The 22,481-nt window shown below is 32.9% G+C and overlaps 1 protein-coding gene across 1 annotated transcript in view; it reads right to left on the bottom strand.

Moving 5' to 3' along the window:
- TBC1D32 (TBC1 domain family, member 32) overlaps positions 1-22,481 on the bottom strand; it is a 226,783-nt gene that overhangs the window by 27,569 nt on the left and 176,733 nt on the right. Inside the window, exons 25-29 of the mRNA XM_011942960.1 lie at positions 21,559-21,684; positions 16,280-16,363; positions 5,069-5,138; positions 2,965-3,080; positions 2,407-2,561 (exon numbers count right to left, since the gene is read on the bottom strand). Coding sequence (XP_011798350.1) covers positions 2,407-2,561; positions 2,965-3,080; positions 5,069-5,138; positions 16,280-16,363; positions 21,559-21,684 — 551 coding nt within the window. The remainder of the gene's footprint in view (positions 1-2,406; positions 2,562-2,964; positions 3,081-5,068; positions 5,139-16,279; positions 16,364-21,558; positions 21,685-22,481) is intronic.

Genomic DNA, 22,481 nt, shown 5'->3' with positions numbered 1-22,481 from the left:
GAACAAAACAGAAAACTCTTTTCAAAGAACTTACATTAAGTGTATAGATAAATAAATAAATATTAGGACTTGATATAGGCTATAAAAATGTTAAATGCTTCAGGGGATGGTTACCCTTGAAGTCTCGCTTGCTCTATTGCCTAAGCTGAAATTATATATATATATATATATATATAAAAATTTACACACTCAACACACATTTATTGAGTGATTACTATGGGCCTATAGTTTGGGACACACCTATGAACAAAACAGAAAACTCTTTTCAAAGAACTTACATTAAGTGTATAGATAAATAAATAAATATTAGGACTTGATATAGGCTATAAAAATGTTAAAAAAATAGGACAGAGTAATGAGGTTGAGGTAAGTGGAATTGAGGAAATAGGCTGATTTCTTTTTAGGTTGATTACAATAATGTGAGGTTGAGCTAAAGAAGGTAGACAAGTTTGTACTAATTAACAGCTAAAGCCAAAGTGTCTGTCACCATGTTGCAGATTTGTTCATATTATCAAGTTGCATAGAAACCATCACCACAATGTTTGAGACAATGGAACAAATGAAATAGAAAAGGTATCACTTTTAAATAATACATTAAGACTTACTGAATGCACTATCAAGTCAAGTGACATAGGGGAAATAGCAATTCAAAAGTTTGTTAGTCAGAAACATTTATACTGTCGTATAAATGTAAGATATTAGTAGCAGCACTTAGTTAACAGTTCTAGACAGAATTACTGCAGAGGAATCTTAACAGCATGTCATTTGTTTTACAAAGAAGCATCAAAACAAACTACTAGTAGTAAAACATTCAACTTGATATATTTGTAATTGAAAAGAAAAATGATGTTATGGAAGGCACTGCATTAAGTCTTCACTGACAGTATAGCTGCATCAGTAGAAAGGTGTCAAGGCTTTACATCAAGAGATCATTCTGAAAACCCCGAGCCAGTAATGTGTCACTTCCTTCCATTCACATATTCCATATTCAGTGATGCTATCAAAATGGTAAGTCAAATAAAATTCAAGCTGCTAGAGTCCTGCTTGTTTTCAGCTTTACAGAAAGAAATGCTATCAGAACACAAGATCATCGATGCTATGAAAAAAAATAATGTACTATTTTATAGGCTCAAAGTATAAATAGAACTTTAGAAAATTATGGTTCAATATGATTCACTGGTGATGTTTAGATAGTGTCATAATCTGAACACTAAAGGCAGAACTGTTAAGACTAGTGGAATGTAGATATTACTTTAAAATATTTGACAGGAGAATGAATGATTGGACACAAAATCCATACCCATTATCAAAAGATTTTCAACATTACATTTGAAAATGAAAGAGTGAAAAGGCTTTTAGATTTTTAAAAATCTTCAAGTACAGTTTAAAGGAACAGAATTACTCAAATTCTGGTTAACAGCAGGAAAATGGTTTCATTGATTGGAGAAAAACCAGTGCATACTTTTTTTTGCCATTTGTTTCCCTCTGTTCATGGGAGGAAAATTTATCATTATGGTGAAGACCAAGAACTGGATGATCTTTTTAAGTAACTGTACATAGCTACTTGAAGCATAACATTATAAAATTTTAATATTTAATGTATTCCATGATGAATTAATTTTATTTTCCTTATCACAAATATATATTGTAAAAAACACCTAATGAATATTTTCATCTCCACATAGATACTCGTCAATCCCCTTAGTTTATCCTTGACTGCCATGTGATTTCACTGTCCAAATACAACATGTCATGGAAAAGGTTTGAGAAACATTAGCATAGCTGATATGTTTGGCAGTTTCCCCTAGTTGGAAATCTTAACAACAGCCTATAAATAAATAAAATAAACATAAACAGTATAAATTGATTGAGGGATATACTTACCTCTAAAGTAACCTCTGAGATTGTATAAGACTAGTAAAATCTTTCAAAATACATTACAATACTTTAAAAAACACTCAGTATAGATTTCTAAAATATATATAAAATGAGTGATTCTCTTATTCTATAGAAAATAGTTACAATATCTTCCTAATAAATGATTTTCTTATACTATAATCAGCCAGAGATTCTTTCTAACCAAGCAACAATACAAAACACCAATTCAATAGTTCTCTTTTTACGTGAATTTAACTGATAAAACTATCATTTTTATTTCATTATTATGTTTCTACTTCATGAAAATGCTTCTAATATAAATCACTCAGTTGTTATTAGGTAAGACACCAAGTATTTGAGAAAATGTCACATCTACATAATCAAAGAGAATCAGTCAAAAAACATTCAAGTAGAAAAATGAGCATAATTTATGACAAAGTCCTTCAAATACAATAACACCCCAGTGAATGTAAGAATAATATCTCTTAAAATTTCAAACCCTCCTTTAAAAACAGATTGAAGTCTTACAGAAATATGTAGTCTTGGCAACCAAAGGAAAGCAGAAGTCAGAAGCCTGGAGAATTGACGAAGAAATTGGAAAGTTTTTTCTTTGTCTCCCAACATTATCATGAACAGAGAAGATACAAACCAGTCATGGCCAGTATAATTCCCTTGCAGGCAGACTGAAAAACAAAGTTAAGAAAACTTCACAATATTTTGTAAGACGAAATATTAAAATTCTATAAATACAATAAAACGAATATATTAAATAAAAAAGCAGACAGTCTTATTCTGAGTTTATGAAACCTAGTTTTTAAATATTCTTAGATATGTCTGAAAATATATTCTAATGACTTTATTCAGTTTAAGATTCAATGAATAAGACTAAATATAATGATTACAACTCAGTTTAACAAAATTCATATTTAAAATACAGAATAAAATACTGTAAGAATATATCATAACAAATCACTAATATAGCTCAATGTACTATTTTACTATAAATGTGTCCAGGTATACCATCAAAGAATCATGAAAAATATGTGAAAAAAATTAAACTATTGTGAATCTACTCAAAAAGGATATGAAGAGAAGATTTTATGGAAGTTTGCTGCTGTTTCAGGAATCTCTCACAATGCTTTAAAACCAAGGTAAGATCATTTTCTGCACCATCTTTTAAGAGATTGAGGAATTTGCCATACCTATATTAAAAGCCCACAAAACATAAAAAATATCAGGTCTTGCAATGAATGTTTTAAAATTAGTTCTTTTAGCATAACTATGTTATACAGAGCACTTATGAAAGATTAGCTCTCAATATATGTATCTGATTATTATGATATATTTGGATTAGCAGTATTCATCTGGTAAATATAAATAACTTTAAAGGAAGATGAAACAGTAATGAGAGAACAAAAGGATGATATCCTGTAGATGGAAAGTACAATATAAGCATTTTTTCCTGAACCGAATCTAAAACATGGAATGTTGACAGGTTAGTTTTTACAAAATGTTGAGTGTAGAAGTACCTGTAGAGTTCATATAGTAATGGTCCTAAAGGGAGGTGGTACTTCCCTCAGGGGCCACTTTGGAAATTTGTAGGACTATTTTTCATTGTCATAGTGATCGGGGGGCACTACTGGTACTTAATGAGCAAGGGCCAGATGATTAGACATGGGACAGTCCTGAACAATAACTTGCAAATGTCCAATTTGTTACTGGTATGGATGAAAAAGTTGTTTATAATTATCTGAAACTAATTGTCTTAAAAAAAGAAACTTCTGTATTTTTTAGTATATATACAATGCAACTATGTGTAAATCAAGCAAAGGTAGTGCTTTTGTACTTCTGTACTTTTGAAACCTTACTAATATTTGCTCATCACTTTTTAAAGAGTTTCTTTGGGCCAGGTGTGGTGGCTCACATCTGTAATCCCAGCACTTTGGGAGGTCAAGGTGGGTGGATCACGAGGTCACGAGTTTGAGACCAGCCTGACCAACAAGGTGAAAACCCGTCTCTACTAAAACTACAAAAATTAGCTGGGCACGGTGGCATGCATCTGTAATCCCAGCTACTCAGCAGGCCGAGGCAGGAGAATCGCCTGAACCCGGGAGGCAGAGGTTGCAGTGAGCCAAGATTGTGCCACTGCACTCCAGCCTGGGTGATAGAGCGAGATTCTGTCTCAAAAAAAAAAAAAAAAAAAGTCTCTTTGCTCATGGCAACACTGTAGTATTTGAGGAACGAAATCAAAATTCGTCTGTATTTGTAGCTGCCAGAGTCACAATGATTTTACATTTGGATGTCAGCTATTTATCTTATACTGTAATATATTCAAACATTTCATAATAACTTTCTGTTTATTTCTTACAAATAAGATATTATATTGAGTTAAAAAATAGGTGACTAGCCTGCTTATACTATCTACGAAGTCCATTTCAGAATAGCAATAGGGCATTACAAAATACTTGTATAAAAAGCAGGCACAGCATCACAAAACATAATTAAGAGAATCACATGCCCAATGTGATACAGACGTGTAAGTTCAAATTATTAAATAATATCATTTTCATCATGTTGTGAATTTATAAAAATGCTCAGCTTTTTAAATAAGTCTTACATGTATCTTTTTAAAACTTGATTCTGAAGGTGACTCTATAAGTAAAATGGGAATGTTAAAATCCCCATTGAATAAGAAAGAAAGGGAAGTTTCAAGGGTTCAGTCCTTAACTCTCTGTTCGCTGTTTAGCTTACCCATTTCTTTTCAAAATTACAACTTGAGCATTAAAAACTCAAACTGCAATAAGTTTTTTAATTTTAACTTCTGCATCTGTCCTTCGGGTACTTTTGTACTCATCACCACGGAATTAATCATATTCTAGAAAATAGTATGACTGTGCTACCAATGTGCTGACTTTTACAATGTTATTTTTGTAAAAAACCTGATAGTCATGAGAGCTTAAACACACTGTAATTGGCCTCTGGAACAGCAATGAACTGTAACTGATTTACCTGTAGAGGTAATTTAATCATGTGCCAATATCCTCAAAAACAAAGTCATTTTCCAAATGATAAACTCTGCATTTAAAGTATACAAAATAGTTGGTTGTTAAATTAAATACTACTGAGCACATATGAGGCAGATAAAACAAATTCTAGAAATGCACAAGGGAGATATTTCCCTATAATATACCTGACAGTCATTTTAATGCCAAGCTGCTGCACAGATGAAAGGCTTTCATTCTTCACATTTGCATCAGTAGCTAAACACAACAGAAAACTGAGTTATAAAAGTGTATAGAAGTTTGCATAATAATCACAGTTTAATTGAAAATTGATGAAAGCAATATTTTTACATATTTTAATGTGAATTTTGAAAACACTGATGAATTCATTATTTTAGGAACTGTCAGTTACATTTTCCAAGGAATTAACAGAAAACTTTTTACAAATAACTTTTTCCCATAAAAAGTGTTGGAAAACATATTAAATACAAAACAATGGTAGTTTTGAAACAATCTATTTTACTTGACTCTCAGAACAAAAAGAGGCATTGACCCAAAAAGTGATCTAGAAATACTACTTTCATCATGCAATATATACATAAAACTTTGAATTACAAATATATACAAACATGGTTATTTCCTTCCTGACACTAATCTTTAAGTAATCAGCGTTCTACTTTTAATGTATGATAACATATGAGGGTAGAATGAATGAATTTCTTCCTGCAAGCCAAGTTTTCTTTGTGAAGTAGTTGTTGTAATCATCTAACCAAAAGTGAAGAAGGGGTTAGTTATATCTTATCTTGTAATATATCCCAACATTTCATAAAGAATCACTTTTCATTTATTTCTTACAAATAATATAGTGATTAGCTTGCTTATATTATCTGCAAAGTCCATTTCAGAATAGAAATAGCATAGTACAGAGGACTGCAGGAGAGGCTGAAAGTCTGGATTAGTTCTTGAGAACAGCAGAAGACCAAACTAGGAGTGAACCCTCAAGGGCACAACCAAATAGCATTCAGGGTCTAGCTGAACTTTCAATTTCTGGCTGAGAAAACTGTAGTATGCATTCATACACACAAACACTTGAACACACAATGCATGCACACACAATTAAGAGACTCATCACACAGTTATCTAGTGGTAGAGAAGACCAAAACCTAGGTTTTCAGAATATCATGAGGGTTTTTGTTGTTGTTGTTGTTTTTTTTACTTCATTACACATTGGTGTTTCTCATACTATCAATATAATCTATTTCACTTCCAGGCTCATTCATCCCCTTAATAAATCATCTCTGATATAGTAAGTGTGGAACACCATGCAAGAAGCTTTGAGGGATAAAAGATAAATCATACCTCATTCCCTAAAAAACTTTCCATGTAGTGTCAGAGCTCAAATGTGTATATAGATAACTCCGATAAAGGTATTTTAAAGTCCTATATGAAATAGGAATGATACAGATAAAGTGTTACATGAATTCAGAAGATGAAGAGATTATGTCTAGTTAGGAAGAAGTGGCATTTAAGTTGAACCTTAACATATATATATGTGCATGCTTATAGTGATACTAATGTTTTTTCCCTCTGGAAAGTATGATATCGATAGCTATCTTATTGGTAAAGGATGAGTGCGCAGTGGGTGGAGACAGGTGTTAAGAATGGGCGTTCCCATCGTGATGTGTTCCACAGACCACAGTGGATTCTATCAGGAAGCACTGACCTAACACATCAGTGAAGAAAATAATAAAGTTACGGAGCAAGGTGAGAGGAGTTGTCCAAAGGAATTCGATGTGTTAAATAACGAGAAGGTTGTTTTCGTTCTTCCCTGTGTAAGAAAAGAGTTCTTACATAGTGTTCTAGTTGTGAGGCCTGAAATGAGTCCTTTCACTTTTCTAGAGTTGTACAAATAATTTCCAAGGTCTAGACCCTACCTAAAACTTTATGACACTGTTATCTTCAGAGTAAAAAAATAACTCTACACATTTCAACAGATAATGATTCTCAACTACGGCGGTGCATCTTCTGAGGAACTTTTTAAAAATAAAGATAAATAGACTTGACTCCAGACTACTAAATAAGATTGCCAGAGGGAATGTGCAGTCATTTGTATTTTTAAAGACCTCTACAGTTTATTTCTTACACGATAAAGTTAAGATTTACATTTAAAGGAATAAAAGTTAAACTTAGATATAGTTACAATTGGACAGTTATACAACATTATCCAAATTTCACTTTAGTGTAGTGTAGCAAATTCTCAAAAGAGCTTTTAAATGAGAATATATGGAGGTGTTGGCATACCAAAACAAACATCAAATATCCATTTTAAAAAATCACTGATGTGAAAGAGATGTAAATAACTTTTGAATGAGCAAAACTATGCAGATAAAAATATGGAAGGAATAAAAACTTTCCCAAAGCAGGAATAAAGACATCAGAAAATGAGTTAGGGGCATATATTTAAAAATGGGCTTCAGGCCAGGCATGGTGGCACAAGCTTGTAATCCCAGCACTCTGGGAGGCTGAGGGGGATGGATTACCTGAGATCAGGAGTTCAAGACCAGCTTCACCAACATGGTGACACCTCATCTCTACTAAAAATACAAAAATTAGCCAGGCATGGTGGCACATGCCCATAATCCCAGATATTGGGGAGGTTGAAGCAGAATTGCTTGAACCTGGGAGACAGAGGTGTGAGTGGGCTGAGATCATGCCGCTGAACTCTAGCCTACGTGACAGAGCGAGAGTCCATCTCAAAAAAAAAAAAAAAAAGAGTTTTCCATTTTAAATTTGTATGATATTTGATATACAATATCAACATACAATAAATCACTGTGTATCATTGATATACAATAACTTAGCAAGCAAATTTTGTATTCCAAATACATCTCAGATGACAAGAGTTAGGTGGAAGAAACTTTTATTATATAAAACTCTGGACTACATTAATTTATAAGGCAAGAATTGAAATCTCAAAAATAAAACAAAACTGATGGGGAAAAATGAATAAGTAAAACGAAATGATTTAAAAAATGGATGTCTTCAGAGGATTTTGATCCATATGCATGGCTGGTAATGAGTAATTCATTGATGTAGGAAAAACAGTGCGTAGGATACATAATACATATTTAATGAATGAATGAATGAATGAGTAAATGAATGAACCAACATCCAAAGAACAGCAACAAAAGAAATTATACTTTAAATATCAAACTAGAAGCAAGATGGAGAAGAAAACAGACATAGACTTAAAAATATTTTCTGTATATTAAAATCAAATAACACATAGAAGAGAGAGCTCCCACTCCCTGAAGTCACTATGAAAAGCATAATGAAATAAGTTGTTGAAGAGTCAATCAACCAATGACATGTATAGCATTATTCTTACCCACTTACTAACAATGCTTAATTCAATCTAAGCTAGAGTTAATAATTAAGTTATTCAAAATAACCAATACTTTTAATTATAAATGCAATAGTTTCAACATAAAATGAGTTGACAAAATTTATGTAACATGAACTGAGACCACTCAGTGTGGTAATGCATTCTGTTCTATTTTTGGTTTGCAAAGCTAGCACATACAGCAGCAGTAGAAGAAATTAAATCTATCCTGCCTGGCACCTAATAGTGTGGGGAAAAAAATAAACTTTCAGAAGAGTAAAGAATTTCTCCCATGGATGGAGAGGTAGTTACTGGTCGGCTGCTTACTCTCCTAATGCCCTCCCTTTTCCGTCCTAACGTAAGAAAACTCTTACTACCCAAAGAAATCAATGGACTACATTTCTTCCTCCTTGCTTTCTTTCCCAAAGTCAGTCTGTAAGTTCTGTTGCTTCTTTTCCAACATGTAATTGTATCCATGCATTTTATTCAATTCTTACTACCACAGAATTCAGTACCTTGTGACCAGTCTACTGTACATGTCTCAGCCTCCTAATTGATGTAGTCAGAGTTATTTGGGAAAAAAAGCATTTCCATGTCTTGATTATGCAATTACCCCTGCCTGAAAGACTTTTCCCCTCTTCTCTTGTTTCTTTCCATTCTAATAACCCAGGAGGCAGCACAAGTACTACTCCTGCTCTCTATTAACGCTTCCTCCTCTTATTTTCCATGATGGCACCAATTTGACACAGATGTCATTTTCCACTGGACACCTGTGGCCCTGAAAATAAAACCTCTCTTGACAATTACCAAATTCGAATAGCATATGAAAAAGCATATTGCCTGAAAGCAAGTAGCCAGTTGAAAAACTGTCAGTTTCTTTTATTTTCTACCTTACTATATGCTGCAATTTGTTTAATTCCTAATTTTAGGTATATGCCCTATTTTTCCTTCCTGAGGAAAGGTTCATATTAAATATCTCTTTGCAATTATCACACACTGTGCTTTACTCACAAACGTTTCATAAATATAAGATAGAAGAGAGCATCTTTGCTTTTCAAAGAAAGTATAAAAGGTGTTTAAGGGTATTTAATTAAATTTAAAACTATATTTTAATAATTAAATAGTGAAACAAGAAAAATGTTGATTTTTTCCTAACTTTTGATTAGCATCACGAAGAGAAATGAAATAAAAATACACATTACCCTGAAAGGGCCATTTAATTTATCATTTCAAAAAAGCAACTACACTAGAAAAAAATTCCCAACTTGTTCCAGGGAATTGAATCAACAAAAAGGAAATGTCTGTTAAGATATGGAAAGATACCTGCATGAATTTACAAACTGCAAATGTGCAGAAGTTTATCTGTTTGTTCTTTCCTCTTTCTTTAAAGGGATAAACAGTCAAACTAATTTGATTTTTCCAGATTTGCAAATTTTATAATGGATTGAAATCCTGAGGGAGCTAACAACAGATGGATGATTGTGTTATTCTAATTTTAACTACCTTAGGGTTTAGAAGGCTGTCATTTTTTAAAAGATAATCAATTTCTCATTTCCAGAAACCTAAAAAAAATTGAATACATCTACCCAGTATTTGATTTAAAACATTTTATATCAAAACAATTTTTAATTTAAAGCAAATAGAGTGAAATTTTACAATAAAAAAAATTGTTCCGCCAGCCGAAAAATACATGATAAAGGATGAGAATACCTAACGCCTTGGGAAGAAAACAATGCAATAGCAACAAGCTCAGTATATCACAATAATGAATATTAAACAATCAATCAACAGAAAGTCACTTCATTTTTTGGCTTTACTATAAGACTGGTGAATAGCTTCAGCTGGAACCTTTAAGGAATTTAAATCCGCATTCAAGGTTTATTTGCCTCGCTAATACATCCAACAAAGCCGACATCTGAGATCTCGCTCGGCATAATTTAGAAATGTAACAGAGGGCAGTAAAGCATGCACACTGAGCATTCAGTTGTGCTGAATATTTAGATAATATATATAATTTTAATTTTAGATTTTCTACAGAAAATATGGTTCAATAAAACAATGTGCAAAAGAGCTACACAAATTGGAGATTATTATGCTTAAGTCTAAAGAAATGCCCACTTTGGTCATGCAAATTTCCATTATCATACTTCTTACTCATTTCCTATTACTCCCCAACTTAACCATTAATAGTTGTATGTTTTTTGAATAAATTTTTACATCCATTCATAAGATAATAATTTTCTTCACAAATTCCTTTAAAATCTCTTCCCAATTTCTGTTTTCTTTCATCTATGCCTCAATTTCCTCATTTTAAATATGATGATTATGTCTACTTCAGAGAGGGTTGAATGACACAAGGTTTATCAAGTGCCTCAACATAATACCTAATTTAAAAGAGGTGATCAATAGATATCAATTCCTTTCACCTACCTTAACTTTTGTTTAATAGTATCTTGTATTTTCTTCTCATTTCTTTTTTTTACATTATCTTAGGTCTCTTTTACCCCTTTCCCAGATTTGCACTAGATGTCATTATGTGTAAATAAGTATAGATTCATCTGTATATTCACATATATCTAAATATGTGAATTGTTAGGTATTTAAATTTGTTCCAGAACTATAATACATTTCTTTGAATATAGATGTGAATATAGTATGTGTATGTGTGTGTATATATATATAAATAAAATTAAATGTCATATTGAAGATACAAAGGAGTTTGATATCTAATGTAACAATTTAATCTAGCCATATATAATATAATAAAACTATCAAATGGTAGTTTAAAGTGAATGTAGTAGGAGCAGAGAAGAAAGAATCCTGCTTAGGAATAAGAGGAGAGGTTACATTCTAGCTGAAACTTTACAGGTGAGTCGGGCATTATGATGTGGATGTCATGGAGAGGAAAGCATTCATCTAGAAGGAACAACAGGAGCCAAAATTTAGTGAGGCAAATGCGCAGAATGTGTTTGGGCAGTTAATGGTAAGAAGGCTAGAAAGATATGTCTAACTTGAATAAATAACACATATTTGAATGATGGTTTCTTCAGCAAAAGAAGAAGTCACATCACCCTTACAGGAAAGATGATCTGTTATCAGTAGTATATGCTAACTCTAATTCACTGCTCCTTAAGTATTGGATATTCATCCGTGGAAAACTTCATTTTTGTACTCCATTTTTTCCTTTACACAGTTACTATTAGAAAATAATCTTTGTAAGGTACAGGTGAATCAAGTAAAGTTTCTGCTCAGAAATCTTAAATGGTTTACTCTATTGCCTATTAAGATACTCACTGACACACTTTATAAAGCCTTCCTCTACCATTCTTTTATCCATTCTTTCCTTTATTTGACAAACATTTATTGACATTATTGTTCCAGGTGCAGAGAATGAAATGATAGGTAAAACACACACACACACACACACACAAAACCCTAAAGAAATTTACAGGAATGTGAAGAGTTAGACACTAAGTCAGAATATGAGAAAGAAATTACAATGAGATGTATTGGCTTTAAATACCAAGCTGATGGCTTAGTAATTTGTATGTGTAGTCCACACTTTTCCTCTAAACTCGAATCACATGTGCAGAATGTATAAAGCATATTTACTTGAATGTCCAAGTATCTAAAACAACAAAAAAGCCAGGGTTTAATCTCCCATTCCTCTCCTATTCTTTTTTATCTCAGTGTACAATCATCCCATCCTCCTAGCAACTCAGAAAAATAGTTTAGACTCCTCCTTGACTTCTTTCTTTCTCTCATACCCCACATTCAATCTGTTACCCAATTATGTTTGCCCTATCTTTAAAATATATCCAGAATCCAAAAACTTTTCACAGTCTCCATTACTGACATCCTTATCTCAGCCAGTACCGTTTTTCAATAGCCTCTTTAACTCATTTCCCTGCTTCAGTCATTTGTCTTCCTTCGGTCTTTTCTCAACACCACAGCCACAATGCTCTTATAAAATGTAAATCAGCATGTCATGCCTATTTTCAAAACCCTGCAACGACTTTCAAGATCCTGTATCATGCTCTCCTATCTGACTTTTAACACCACCAATTCCTCTCCTTTACTCCTTTCCAGCCATATTAGTGTCCTTTGTGACCATTTGTTAGCACTCTCTTGCCCTGAACATACCCATGTATCTTGCCTGTACTTCCCCTGCTGAACTGTGGTTAAACAAAACAAACAAACAAACAAAAAAACACATCATCAATAAAACTTTATATGAAAACTATTTAATACTGTAATCTTCACTCCTAACTAAAATTTCCCAGCTATTTTTTCTGTTGTGTATTTCCTCATTTATCATTACACCTTTTAACTTACTGAATATTCTACTTATTTTCTCTCTTCCCACTAGAAAGTAAACTCCATAAGGGGAAGAATTCTTCTGTCACAGTGTCAGTACCTAATATAGGATAATTTGTTGAATAATGAACACGTGTGTCTGGGACAGAGGGTAGTTGGGAGTGATGTGAAGAGTTTAGTGTTCTGCATGGAAAGAAAGTATGATGCTAGAAAAAAGGAAGGGGCAGGATGATGTAAGATCATGGGTACCATGATAATAAGCTGAGACTTTATGCTGTGGTCAATGGTGAGAAATGGCAGAGGAATTATTGGGTAGATTTACATGTCAAAGATCACTCTGAGAGCAGTGTAAAGAGCACCTTTGAAAAAAAACCAGACTCCAAGTAGAGATACCAACTAAAAAGCTTATTATGACAATTTCTCTTGTTACAGATCTTAATGTAAAAGCTTTCTATTTTTCCCCTCTCAGTATGATGTTAGCTGTGAGTTTATCACATATGGGCTTTACTGTGTTGAAGTATGTTTCTTCTATACCCAATTTGTTGAGAGTTGTTTTTTTTTTTTTTTATCATAAATGATGTTGAATTGTATCAAATGTTTTTTCAGTATCTATTGAAATGATTCTATAGTTTTTGCCTGGATGATCTATCCATGGCCAAAGTGGAGAGAAGTCCTCTACAACTATATTGCAGTTAATCTCTCACATAAATTCTAGTAATATTTGTTTTATGAATCTGGGTGCTCCAGTGTTAGATGCATATATATTTATTACTGTTATATCCTCTCACTGAATTGATCCCTTTATCATTATATAATGACCTTTTTGGTCTCTTTTTATAGTCTTTGCCTTAAAGTCTGTTTCATCTGATATAAGTATAGTTACTCCTATCCTTTTACGGCTGCATTGGCATAAAATATCTTTTTCCATTACTTCATTTTCAATCTATGTGAGTCTTGATAAGTGGAGTGAGTTTCTTGTAGGAAGTATATAGTTAGGTCCTATTTTGCTATTCAGCCATTTTGTATCTTTCAATAGAAAAATTCAGTCTGTTCACATTCAATGTTATTATTAATAATAACCATTTTATTACTTGTGTACTAGTTATTGTGTGACTCCTCTCTTCCTTTATCCTTTCTTACTACCTTCTTTTGCATTTATTTTTTTCTGCTAGTATTTTTTTAGGGTACCTATTATAGGGGTTTTTTTTTGTTTCTGTTTACCATGAGGTTTATAAAGCCTTCCTATAGTTATAATGATGTTATTTTAAAAAGATGATAACTTGATTGCAAAAACAAACAAAAACTATACACATTAATTCCTTTCTACCACCATTTTGAATTTTTGACATCACAATTTATATTTATATTGCCTATTGCTTAAGAAATTGTTGTAGTTATTATTTTTTAATAGTTTGTCTTTCAGTCTTCTTAGTAAAGATATAAGTGGTTTAACACACCATGACTAAATATTAGTGCAATAATCATGATAGCATCCTTTTCTTTCCATTTTAAAACTCCCTTTAGCACTTCTTGTATGTAGGTCTGAAAGTGATAAATTCCCTCAACTTTTGTTTGTCTGAGAAAGTCTTATTCTCCTTCATTTCTTAACATAGCTTTCCTGGATATGATATTCTTGGTTTACATGATTTTATTTTTTATTTTTTTTCCAACATTTTGAGTATACTGTCCTACTCATTCTTGTCCTGTAAAGTATCTGCTGTTAGGCATATTGGAGCTCCCTAGTATATTATTTGCTTATTTTCTCTGTTTTCAGGATCTTCTCTTTGTCTTTGACTTTTGAGAGTTTGATTATAATATGTATCGGGGAATTCTTATTTGAGTGGAATCTAATTGTTGACCTTTGACCTTCCTGTATCTAGTCATTTGTACATTATTCCAGGTTTGGAAATATTTCCATTATTGTTTCCTGGAATAAACTTTCTAGCCCTTGTCTTTCTCAGTTCTCTCTTGAATTACAATAACTCAAATATTTGTTCTTTTGATGTCATTATAAATCCTATAAGCTTTCTTTATTCCTTTTCATCCTTTTTTCTCCTCAGACTATGTATTTTCAAATTATCTTCAAGCTCACTGATTTTTTTTCTACTGTGTGATCAATTCTGCTGTTGATGCTCTTTATTACATTTTTACATTTCAATCATTCTATTTTTCAGTTCCAGGATTTCTGCTAAATTTTTAAGAATGATTTCAATCTCTCTATTAAATTTCTCTGACAAGTTTCTGAATTGATCTTAGTGTTTTCTTTAAGTATGTTGAACTGCCTTAAAACAATTTAGAAATCTTTGTGAGATCACACATCTCCATCGTTTTATGGTTGGTCTTTGGCATCTTATTTTGTCCATTTGGTGAGGTCATATTTCATGAATGTTCTTAATACTTGTGGACATGCGATGATATCTACATGCTGCAGAATTATGTATATATTTTAGTCTTTGCAGTCTAGCTTTATTTGTGCCTATCTTTCTAGAGGGCTTTCCAGGGATTCGAAGCAGACTGTCTGTAGAGTTCCCTGAGCCTGTGACTATTGTACCCATCTAGAGAACACTCTAAGCCCAGGCTTGCTGCATGTCTTGCAAGGACTGAGGTTGACATAGCTTTCCAGCCCAGAAAGACATGGGGAAGATCCAAAGGGAACACTGGAGCTATGCATGAACTCTGACCAGAAATCAGAGTCCAGATGACTGTAAATCTCAGATGGGTGCGCTTCCCAGCAGGTCTCTGTATAAGGAAGACTGGAGTTGAGACTAGGCCTCTGGGTATCTCCTGTGGAAAGCAGGCTGATAGGCTAACTCGTTGGCTCAGACAGGGATGTGTAAGCCAGCAGGTCTCTGTACAAGTTGGGGTAGTTCCTCAGTCACAACAGGAGGGGCCAGAGCTGATACTAGGCTCCTCAAGATCTGCTGTGAGATGGAGCCTCATCTGTCTATCATGATGGCTCAGATGCGCACACATCTCCTAGCAGGTCCCTGTACTGAAAAGACAGCTCCCCAACTGCTGTAGAAGAGACTAGAGCTGATACTAGTACCCTAGGGATCTGCTATGGGATAGAAGCTGGAGACATGTCTCAGCTCAGAGGGGTACATGTCACTCAGTAAGTCCCTGTACAGTTAAGATTGCAGCAGAAGAAGCCAGGGCTGACACTGGGTCCCCTCACTATCTGCTGCGGAACACACGCTAGCATGCCTATCACATTGACCCAGACAAATACATGCATCTTTTGTTAGACATACTGAGTTTGAGGGATTCTGTGGAATCATCCAGGTGATGTTTCTTATTAGGCCGCTGGAAATATAAGAATACAGCCTATAGTAGATCTTTGAGTGAATGATGTAAATTTTGAAATCATCAATATGTGAGAGATAGGTAAAATGGTATAAGCAGAGGAGATCACTAGGGAATAATGGATAGAATCAGAAGAGTAGAAGACATTGCTTAAGGCAAAACAACTTTTAGTGGATAGAGAGAGAAAAAAAAAAGCTCAAGAAAGAATCCCAGAGTTACAAGGAAACCCAGACATTTACAAAGAAAAGAGGCTTAATGATATCTGGAATGTACATGGTACCAAGTAAGAGTCTGTTAGGATGAGAAAACTGCACGTCTGTAATATCATTACACATCTCCATTAATTATCTTGTTATATACTGAGTCTTTTTCGAACTTCAAAATGTTAAAAATGTACCTGTATACTCCACTGAAGGGAAGTAGCATTCAGATGGGCTTTCAGTGAGATGAAGTACAAATTTTTCAAGTAATTCTACTAAGGCTGTAATAAACAAGAGAATAATTAGGATATTAAAGGTCAGAATAATATGTGACAATGCATCCTTAAATCACAGAACTAGTATATGAAAGTCACCTGAACTTCACAGATACACTCTAAGGGAGTTCAATTCAAATGCATACTGTTTTAGTATTCATAACACTGTTTCTGATGCAAATTAAACTTTAATAGCTTAGCTGAGAACCTATTCAACATAAAACTGAAAAAGGATCATCTGTTATCTTTAGATCCTCTAAGAATTATTTCAGAATTTGCTAAATGATTTCAAAACTGAAAGTATCACTAATTATGCTATAATACCTTTGTTCTTTATGCATAACTAAAAAAAAATATTAGTGGGTTCTAAGGCTAGGATCAATGCATAGCTCATTCAAAATCAGGACATATTATATGTTTTACATGCTTTGCAACTGATGGTATCTATTCAAGGCAACCAATATCAAAAGAAGGCTTGACCTAGCTGGCTTGGAAGTGATAAAATGGTTATTTTCTAGGCTGGTTTGATAATGCCACTAGGCTTGCATCTAATGCCCTTGAAATGGATATAAACAGGTACAATATAATTAATATGCAACCCAGAGTTTGTTGTGGGTTTGAGTTTTTTGTTGTTGTTGAAAATAAATAAATTTGTAGAGTCAATGTTATGCTTTAAATAAGAAGTACACTTTACTCACTATGTAAAATTGTCCCTTAATTATAGCCAGGATATTAACTCTAACCTACATTAACTAAATGAACCCTATTTCATATATAAGTACATTTTCAGTATGTAATTCTTGAAGAAAAATTAGTGTTCAATGGGTGAAAAGTCCAAAATCAAAGAGGAATAACATATGCTTTTCAGCAGTTGTAGCTAACAAGTTCTATCTCATAATATTTTAATGGCTTAGGACAAAAATGAAATGATTTTATTCATTGAACTCTATTCATATGATGATTTCAAAGCTAAATGAGTATTAAAAGTATAAGAATCCAGTCATCACGGGTCAGAAAGGACATCAGTATTGTAAGCTATTTATGTTTATAGTTGCTTAGACTGGTTCCATCTTCATGTGTAGACACAAATTTTGCCATACTTATAAAAATCTTTCAAAAGTCTTTCTTCTATGAATTAACAAATTAAATAGGCCTCAGGTGAGAGCATTTAAATTCTATGTGTATAAACTTCTTTCTTTATAAATCACTTAATCCTGTCTCTTGAGATTATAAATTTTGCAGAAAGAACAATGTCTTCATGAAGTTCAGATATAATCATTCTTAGTTTAATAATAATTTAAGATGCAAGATATACATTAGTAAAAAAGATTATACAGAAAGGCACTTTTACAACTCTAAACATAATGTAATAATGTCATTATTTTTACTTCAGCACAATCATGTTTGCTACACGCTATGTATTTAAGTAAAGTGCTTTAGTTAATGGGAAAAGACACAGCATATTGCTAAGCAAGTCTTTGAATCCTGTGCCTGAGATTAGGTCAGAAATACTGAAAATTCATTACATCTGTGAAAGAACTACACACAAAATAATTTGATACTTAAGAGTCACATGACTAACTGCATACATAGCAAGCCACACTATTTTCTGACAATACTGATATTCAAACATAATGTTATTAGATCAGTATATTAGAGGCTTACAGATGAACTAATTCTATATTGCATAGGTAAAAATGACATTTACTAAAGTACTCTCAGAAGGTTCTAGATTTCTACTGATGCCTATTTATTCATTTTGCCCAGCAACCCTTAAATAGCAACATATATTTTTAGGTATTTTGAGGGATAGGCTATACTCACGTAACGATGCTAAAAATCGATCTATATGTGGTAATTGAACCTATGACTCTTATCTCATTAGTACATCTTTCTAACCAATTGTAAGTGTAGCTGAACTACATAATTACTAAAGTGGCTATTTATCTCAGTATGACCAAGAGCCTCACTGTCAACCCACTGAAAATTCCATTAACTTAAGGAAATTAATTCATGTCACAAAACAATCCCTAACTTTAAAACAAATTAACTCTAGGATGTTACTATCCAGAAAGTAAACTACAGAATATTCTTTCCTCTACAGTGAATTTTTAAATTTTAAATGACAGATCTGGAATTTCTATAGAGGGTTTTAAATTATGGGCCTTCTCCCTTTACTCATATCTATTTCCTGGGGTAGGAATATGACACAAATAGACTATGAAACCAAAATTTATAATATTTATATGCTAAGAAGAACACGTGGGTTTTCTGCTGAGAGAAAACTAAGGCAGACCGTTCAAGGATACTTGGGTATTGATTCTGCTTTCTCCTTGGGCTTTGTCATCTGCTATGGTCTGAATGTTGGTATCCCTGAAAATTTCTTATGTTAAAATCCAATACATACCCAAAGAGATAGTACTCAGAAGTTTTGCCTTTGGGAAGTGAGTAAGTCATGAGGGCTCTGTCCTCATGAAAGGAATTAGTGCCCTTATAAAAGAGGCTGAAGGGAGCTGTCCTTTCCTCTATTTCGCCATGTAAGGATGTAGTAAGAAGGCACCATCTTTGTAGAGAGCAATTCCTTACAAGACACTGAATCTGCTGGTGCCTTGATCTTGGTGTTCCCTGCCTCCAGAACTGTAAGAAATAATTTCCTAATGATTATTCATTAGAAATATTCTCAAGTATTTTGCTTTAGCAGCCTGAAGAAACTAAGATATCATCACAACAATAACTGACTCCAAAACTAGGACAGCTCCATGCTCTGAGTACCCATACAACCATTCTGTTTTTCACTTTTAGTATAGTATTCAATAAATTACACTTTATTATAAAATAGTTTTGTGTTAGATATTGCCCAGCTACAGGATAACATAAGTATTCTGAGAACGTTTAAGCTAGGCTAGGTTAAGCTATGATATTCAATGGGTTAGGTGTGTTAAATGCATTTTCAACTTATGATGTATTTATTAGGATGTAACTTCATTGTAAGTTGAAGAGCATCTGTATAATATTGTATTGAGTGAAATGTCCAAAAAAAAAAGTATGGTTTACATTGACCGATTTTGATTAAAAATAAAAAGTGATAATACATGAAGGATGAAATTATAGGTAAATTTTAGCTCTTTATTTTGCTTATTTATAATTTCTGATTTTCCAAAAATAAACATGTTAGATAATTGTCCAGTAGCTAAATGATGAATACTTAAAGTAGTGGCAGAGGATATGAATGAGAAAGAACAAATTAGAGACAGACTTAGGAATAGCATCTGTAAGACGTGGTGACTAAGAGGACAGGTATAATTCAGGGGACAAAAGGAAGAAGTCAAGGAAAAGGTTTCTCCTTTCAATGGTTGAGTAGATTACTATTGGTCATAATCAGAAAAGAGAAAGCAACAGGATGAACATACTTCATTTTATACTCTCGATGGTATCTCACACAGGAAAAACCTAAAGATTGGGAGCAGTAAAATTTAAACAAAGGGGACAGCAGGATTAAATTACCAGAGCAAAATAAACTTAAATATAACCAAAGGTAAATTAGAAATCACCATATTCCTTTTTTAAAAAGACGACTGTTATATAAGAAGACTTTTTATAATTATGAGGAATTATGTGGAATCACCTAATGCTCATTGCTGGAGACGAGATTTTCCCCCAACACTATGTTCCATAAAAAGGAACCAGAAACCCTTAGACTCTCTTTTTAAGAGTATCAAAGTAATGAATAGGCAGGGCGCAGTGGCTCATGCCTGTAATCCCAGCATTTTGGGAGGCTGGGGCAGTTGGATTACCTGAGATCAGGAGTTTGAGACCAGCCTGGCCAACATGGTGAAACCCTGTCTCTACTAAATATACAAAAATTAACTAGGTGTCATGACATGCGTCTGTAATCCCAGCTACTCAGGAGGCTGAGGCAGGAGAATCACCTGAACCCAGGAGGCGGAGGTTGCAGTGAGCCAAGATTGCACCATGGCACTGCAGCCTGGGTGACAGAGCAAAACTCTGTCTCAAAAACAAAACAAAGTAATAATAACTGAGGTCAATACTTGTGGAAAGTGCCCTAAGATATCAAGATTCCAAAGAGAACAAAGTTTTAATGGTAATGTTCTACATGCTTGTCCTGTTTCAGAGGAATGAATAAGAGTTAAAACAGCTGGTATTTTTCTTTTGTCTTAACTACCCCTGCTAGAGATAAACTCAGAACTACATACACATTTAGTTCATGTGTTTAAACTGAACATCATTCCAGTCTGCTGCTTTCTTAATTCGTTGTGCAAATTAACAGTTTATATTAAACTGTGCAGTCCACAGTTTATATTAAATATTCTCTATTATTCAATCAATGTTAAATATATACTTAGAATAGATATGTTATAAATATCTGGGGGGATAAAACATAGTTTAACTGCTCACTTCATACTCAAACTTTGGAGAACAATGTTTAATTTCCAAGCCATAAATATATAACATTATTCTCTGGAAATATTCCTCCAACAACTAACAATATAAAAACTTTTCTCCATTTCCCATTTTAAATTTTGGAACAAATGACACAAATACGAAAACTATAAAGCATTGCTGATAAAGTACACAATACTTTTAAATTACAGTTTTCAGGAAATCTAGCTTACACTGACATTAGAACTTTTTTCTCAGCACTTCTTTTTACTTTATTCAGAATAAGTAATGTTAATTTAAAAAATGATTTCAGAAAACAAATGCACAAGTAGATAACTGAATACAAATAAACTTGTTTGTTAATTTAGAAAACATAGCTGTTCCCTTAAAACAAAATTTCTTTAGGAGTCACTAAATTTACTTGCATGCATATGAAAGTGATTCAAAATAATAATGTTGATTAAAAAATCAATAAAATTTCTAAAAAATATAGCAATATGTCATACTTAGGTAAAAACTGGTAAAACCAAGCAAATTGCTACCTAGGTAGAGGTAGTGTTCTAATTTTGCTCACCAAGACTGTTTAGACAGTTCCAAAAAAAAAAGAAAAGAAAAAAAAGCAATGCTTAGTAGTGCCTCAGATTTTAATTTGTGTTCTCTTAAGTTTCTCAGAATTCAGTGAACTTCTGGAATTAGCATTATGTTTCCTACATATGCCAATACTCATCTTTAAGAACCACAGATTCTATGAATATAATTTTCATACATAAGAAAACCCAAAATGGAAACAATGTACTTACCCTCTCCACTGATTATATCAGGTTTGGCTTTCATCATTTTGCAAAATTGTCTTCGGCAGTTTACTATCCATTCAGTTTGTTTATCAGACATTTTGAGGCATAATAAAAGCTTGCCAAGATCATTGTCTAATCAGAAAGATAACATATTATATTATTATAATAAGACATGCTAGATATACTGAAAAATTATTAATGCTAACTATGCAAACAGTTGAAAATTCCATATGGAATAAGTACGGCTTTCAAAGGAAAACAGATATTCTTCTGTAATTACATCTTATACCATTAATTGTTTGTTATATGTATTAAAAGTTCACAACAAGAATTACTGAATTATTAAAAGCTCATACAATGGATTATGATTTATAACCATAATTCTTGAATAGCCTTTTTCTTTTATGAATATGGCTCATTACTGAGTATCTGTTTTAATAGACAGCATGAACCTTAAAATTTCATTATGTAGACTGACAGGAACACTAAACTCATTCCTCATGTACTTTCAGATACAATTTTTTATTTACTTCTTTAAAAGCAAAAAAAAGTGTAAAAAATCTTTAGTCAATCATTTAGTTATTCATCTTGGAAAAACTCTGCTGATGAAGGGGTTAAAATACAGTATTCTGGCATCTTGATTATTTAAATTGAAGACACTTGAAAAACAGCAAGTGCAAGATCACGTTGACCTTCTTGGTGTTTCTCTAGGAAGAAAATGAAATTCTCATGTGAAAGACACTCTCTATACCAGAAAAAAAGACAACATATTTACCTTCAAGGATGAGAAGTTGAGACCAGAGAGCACTTTGCAAACCTTATTAAAACGACTTATCTTTTAAGTCTCCCACATAATTTAGCCACATTTTCCCAGTTTATTATTCTTTGTTCAACTCAGTATACAGGTAACTGCTTCTTTGAGTCTTCAT

Source organism: Colobus angolensis, unplaced genomic scaffold (genome assembly GCF_000951035.1).
Source record: "Colobus angolensis palliatus isolate OR3802 unplaced genomic scaffold, Cang.pa_1.0 Scaffold213, whole genome shotgun sequence".
Taxonomy (NCBI): Eukaryota; Metazoa; Chordata; class Mammalia; order Primates; family Cercopithecidae; genus Colobus; species Colobus angolensis.
This window is presented reverse-complemented; position numbering and strand designations above follow the sequence as displayed.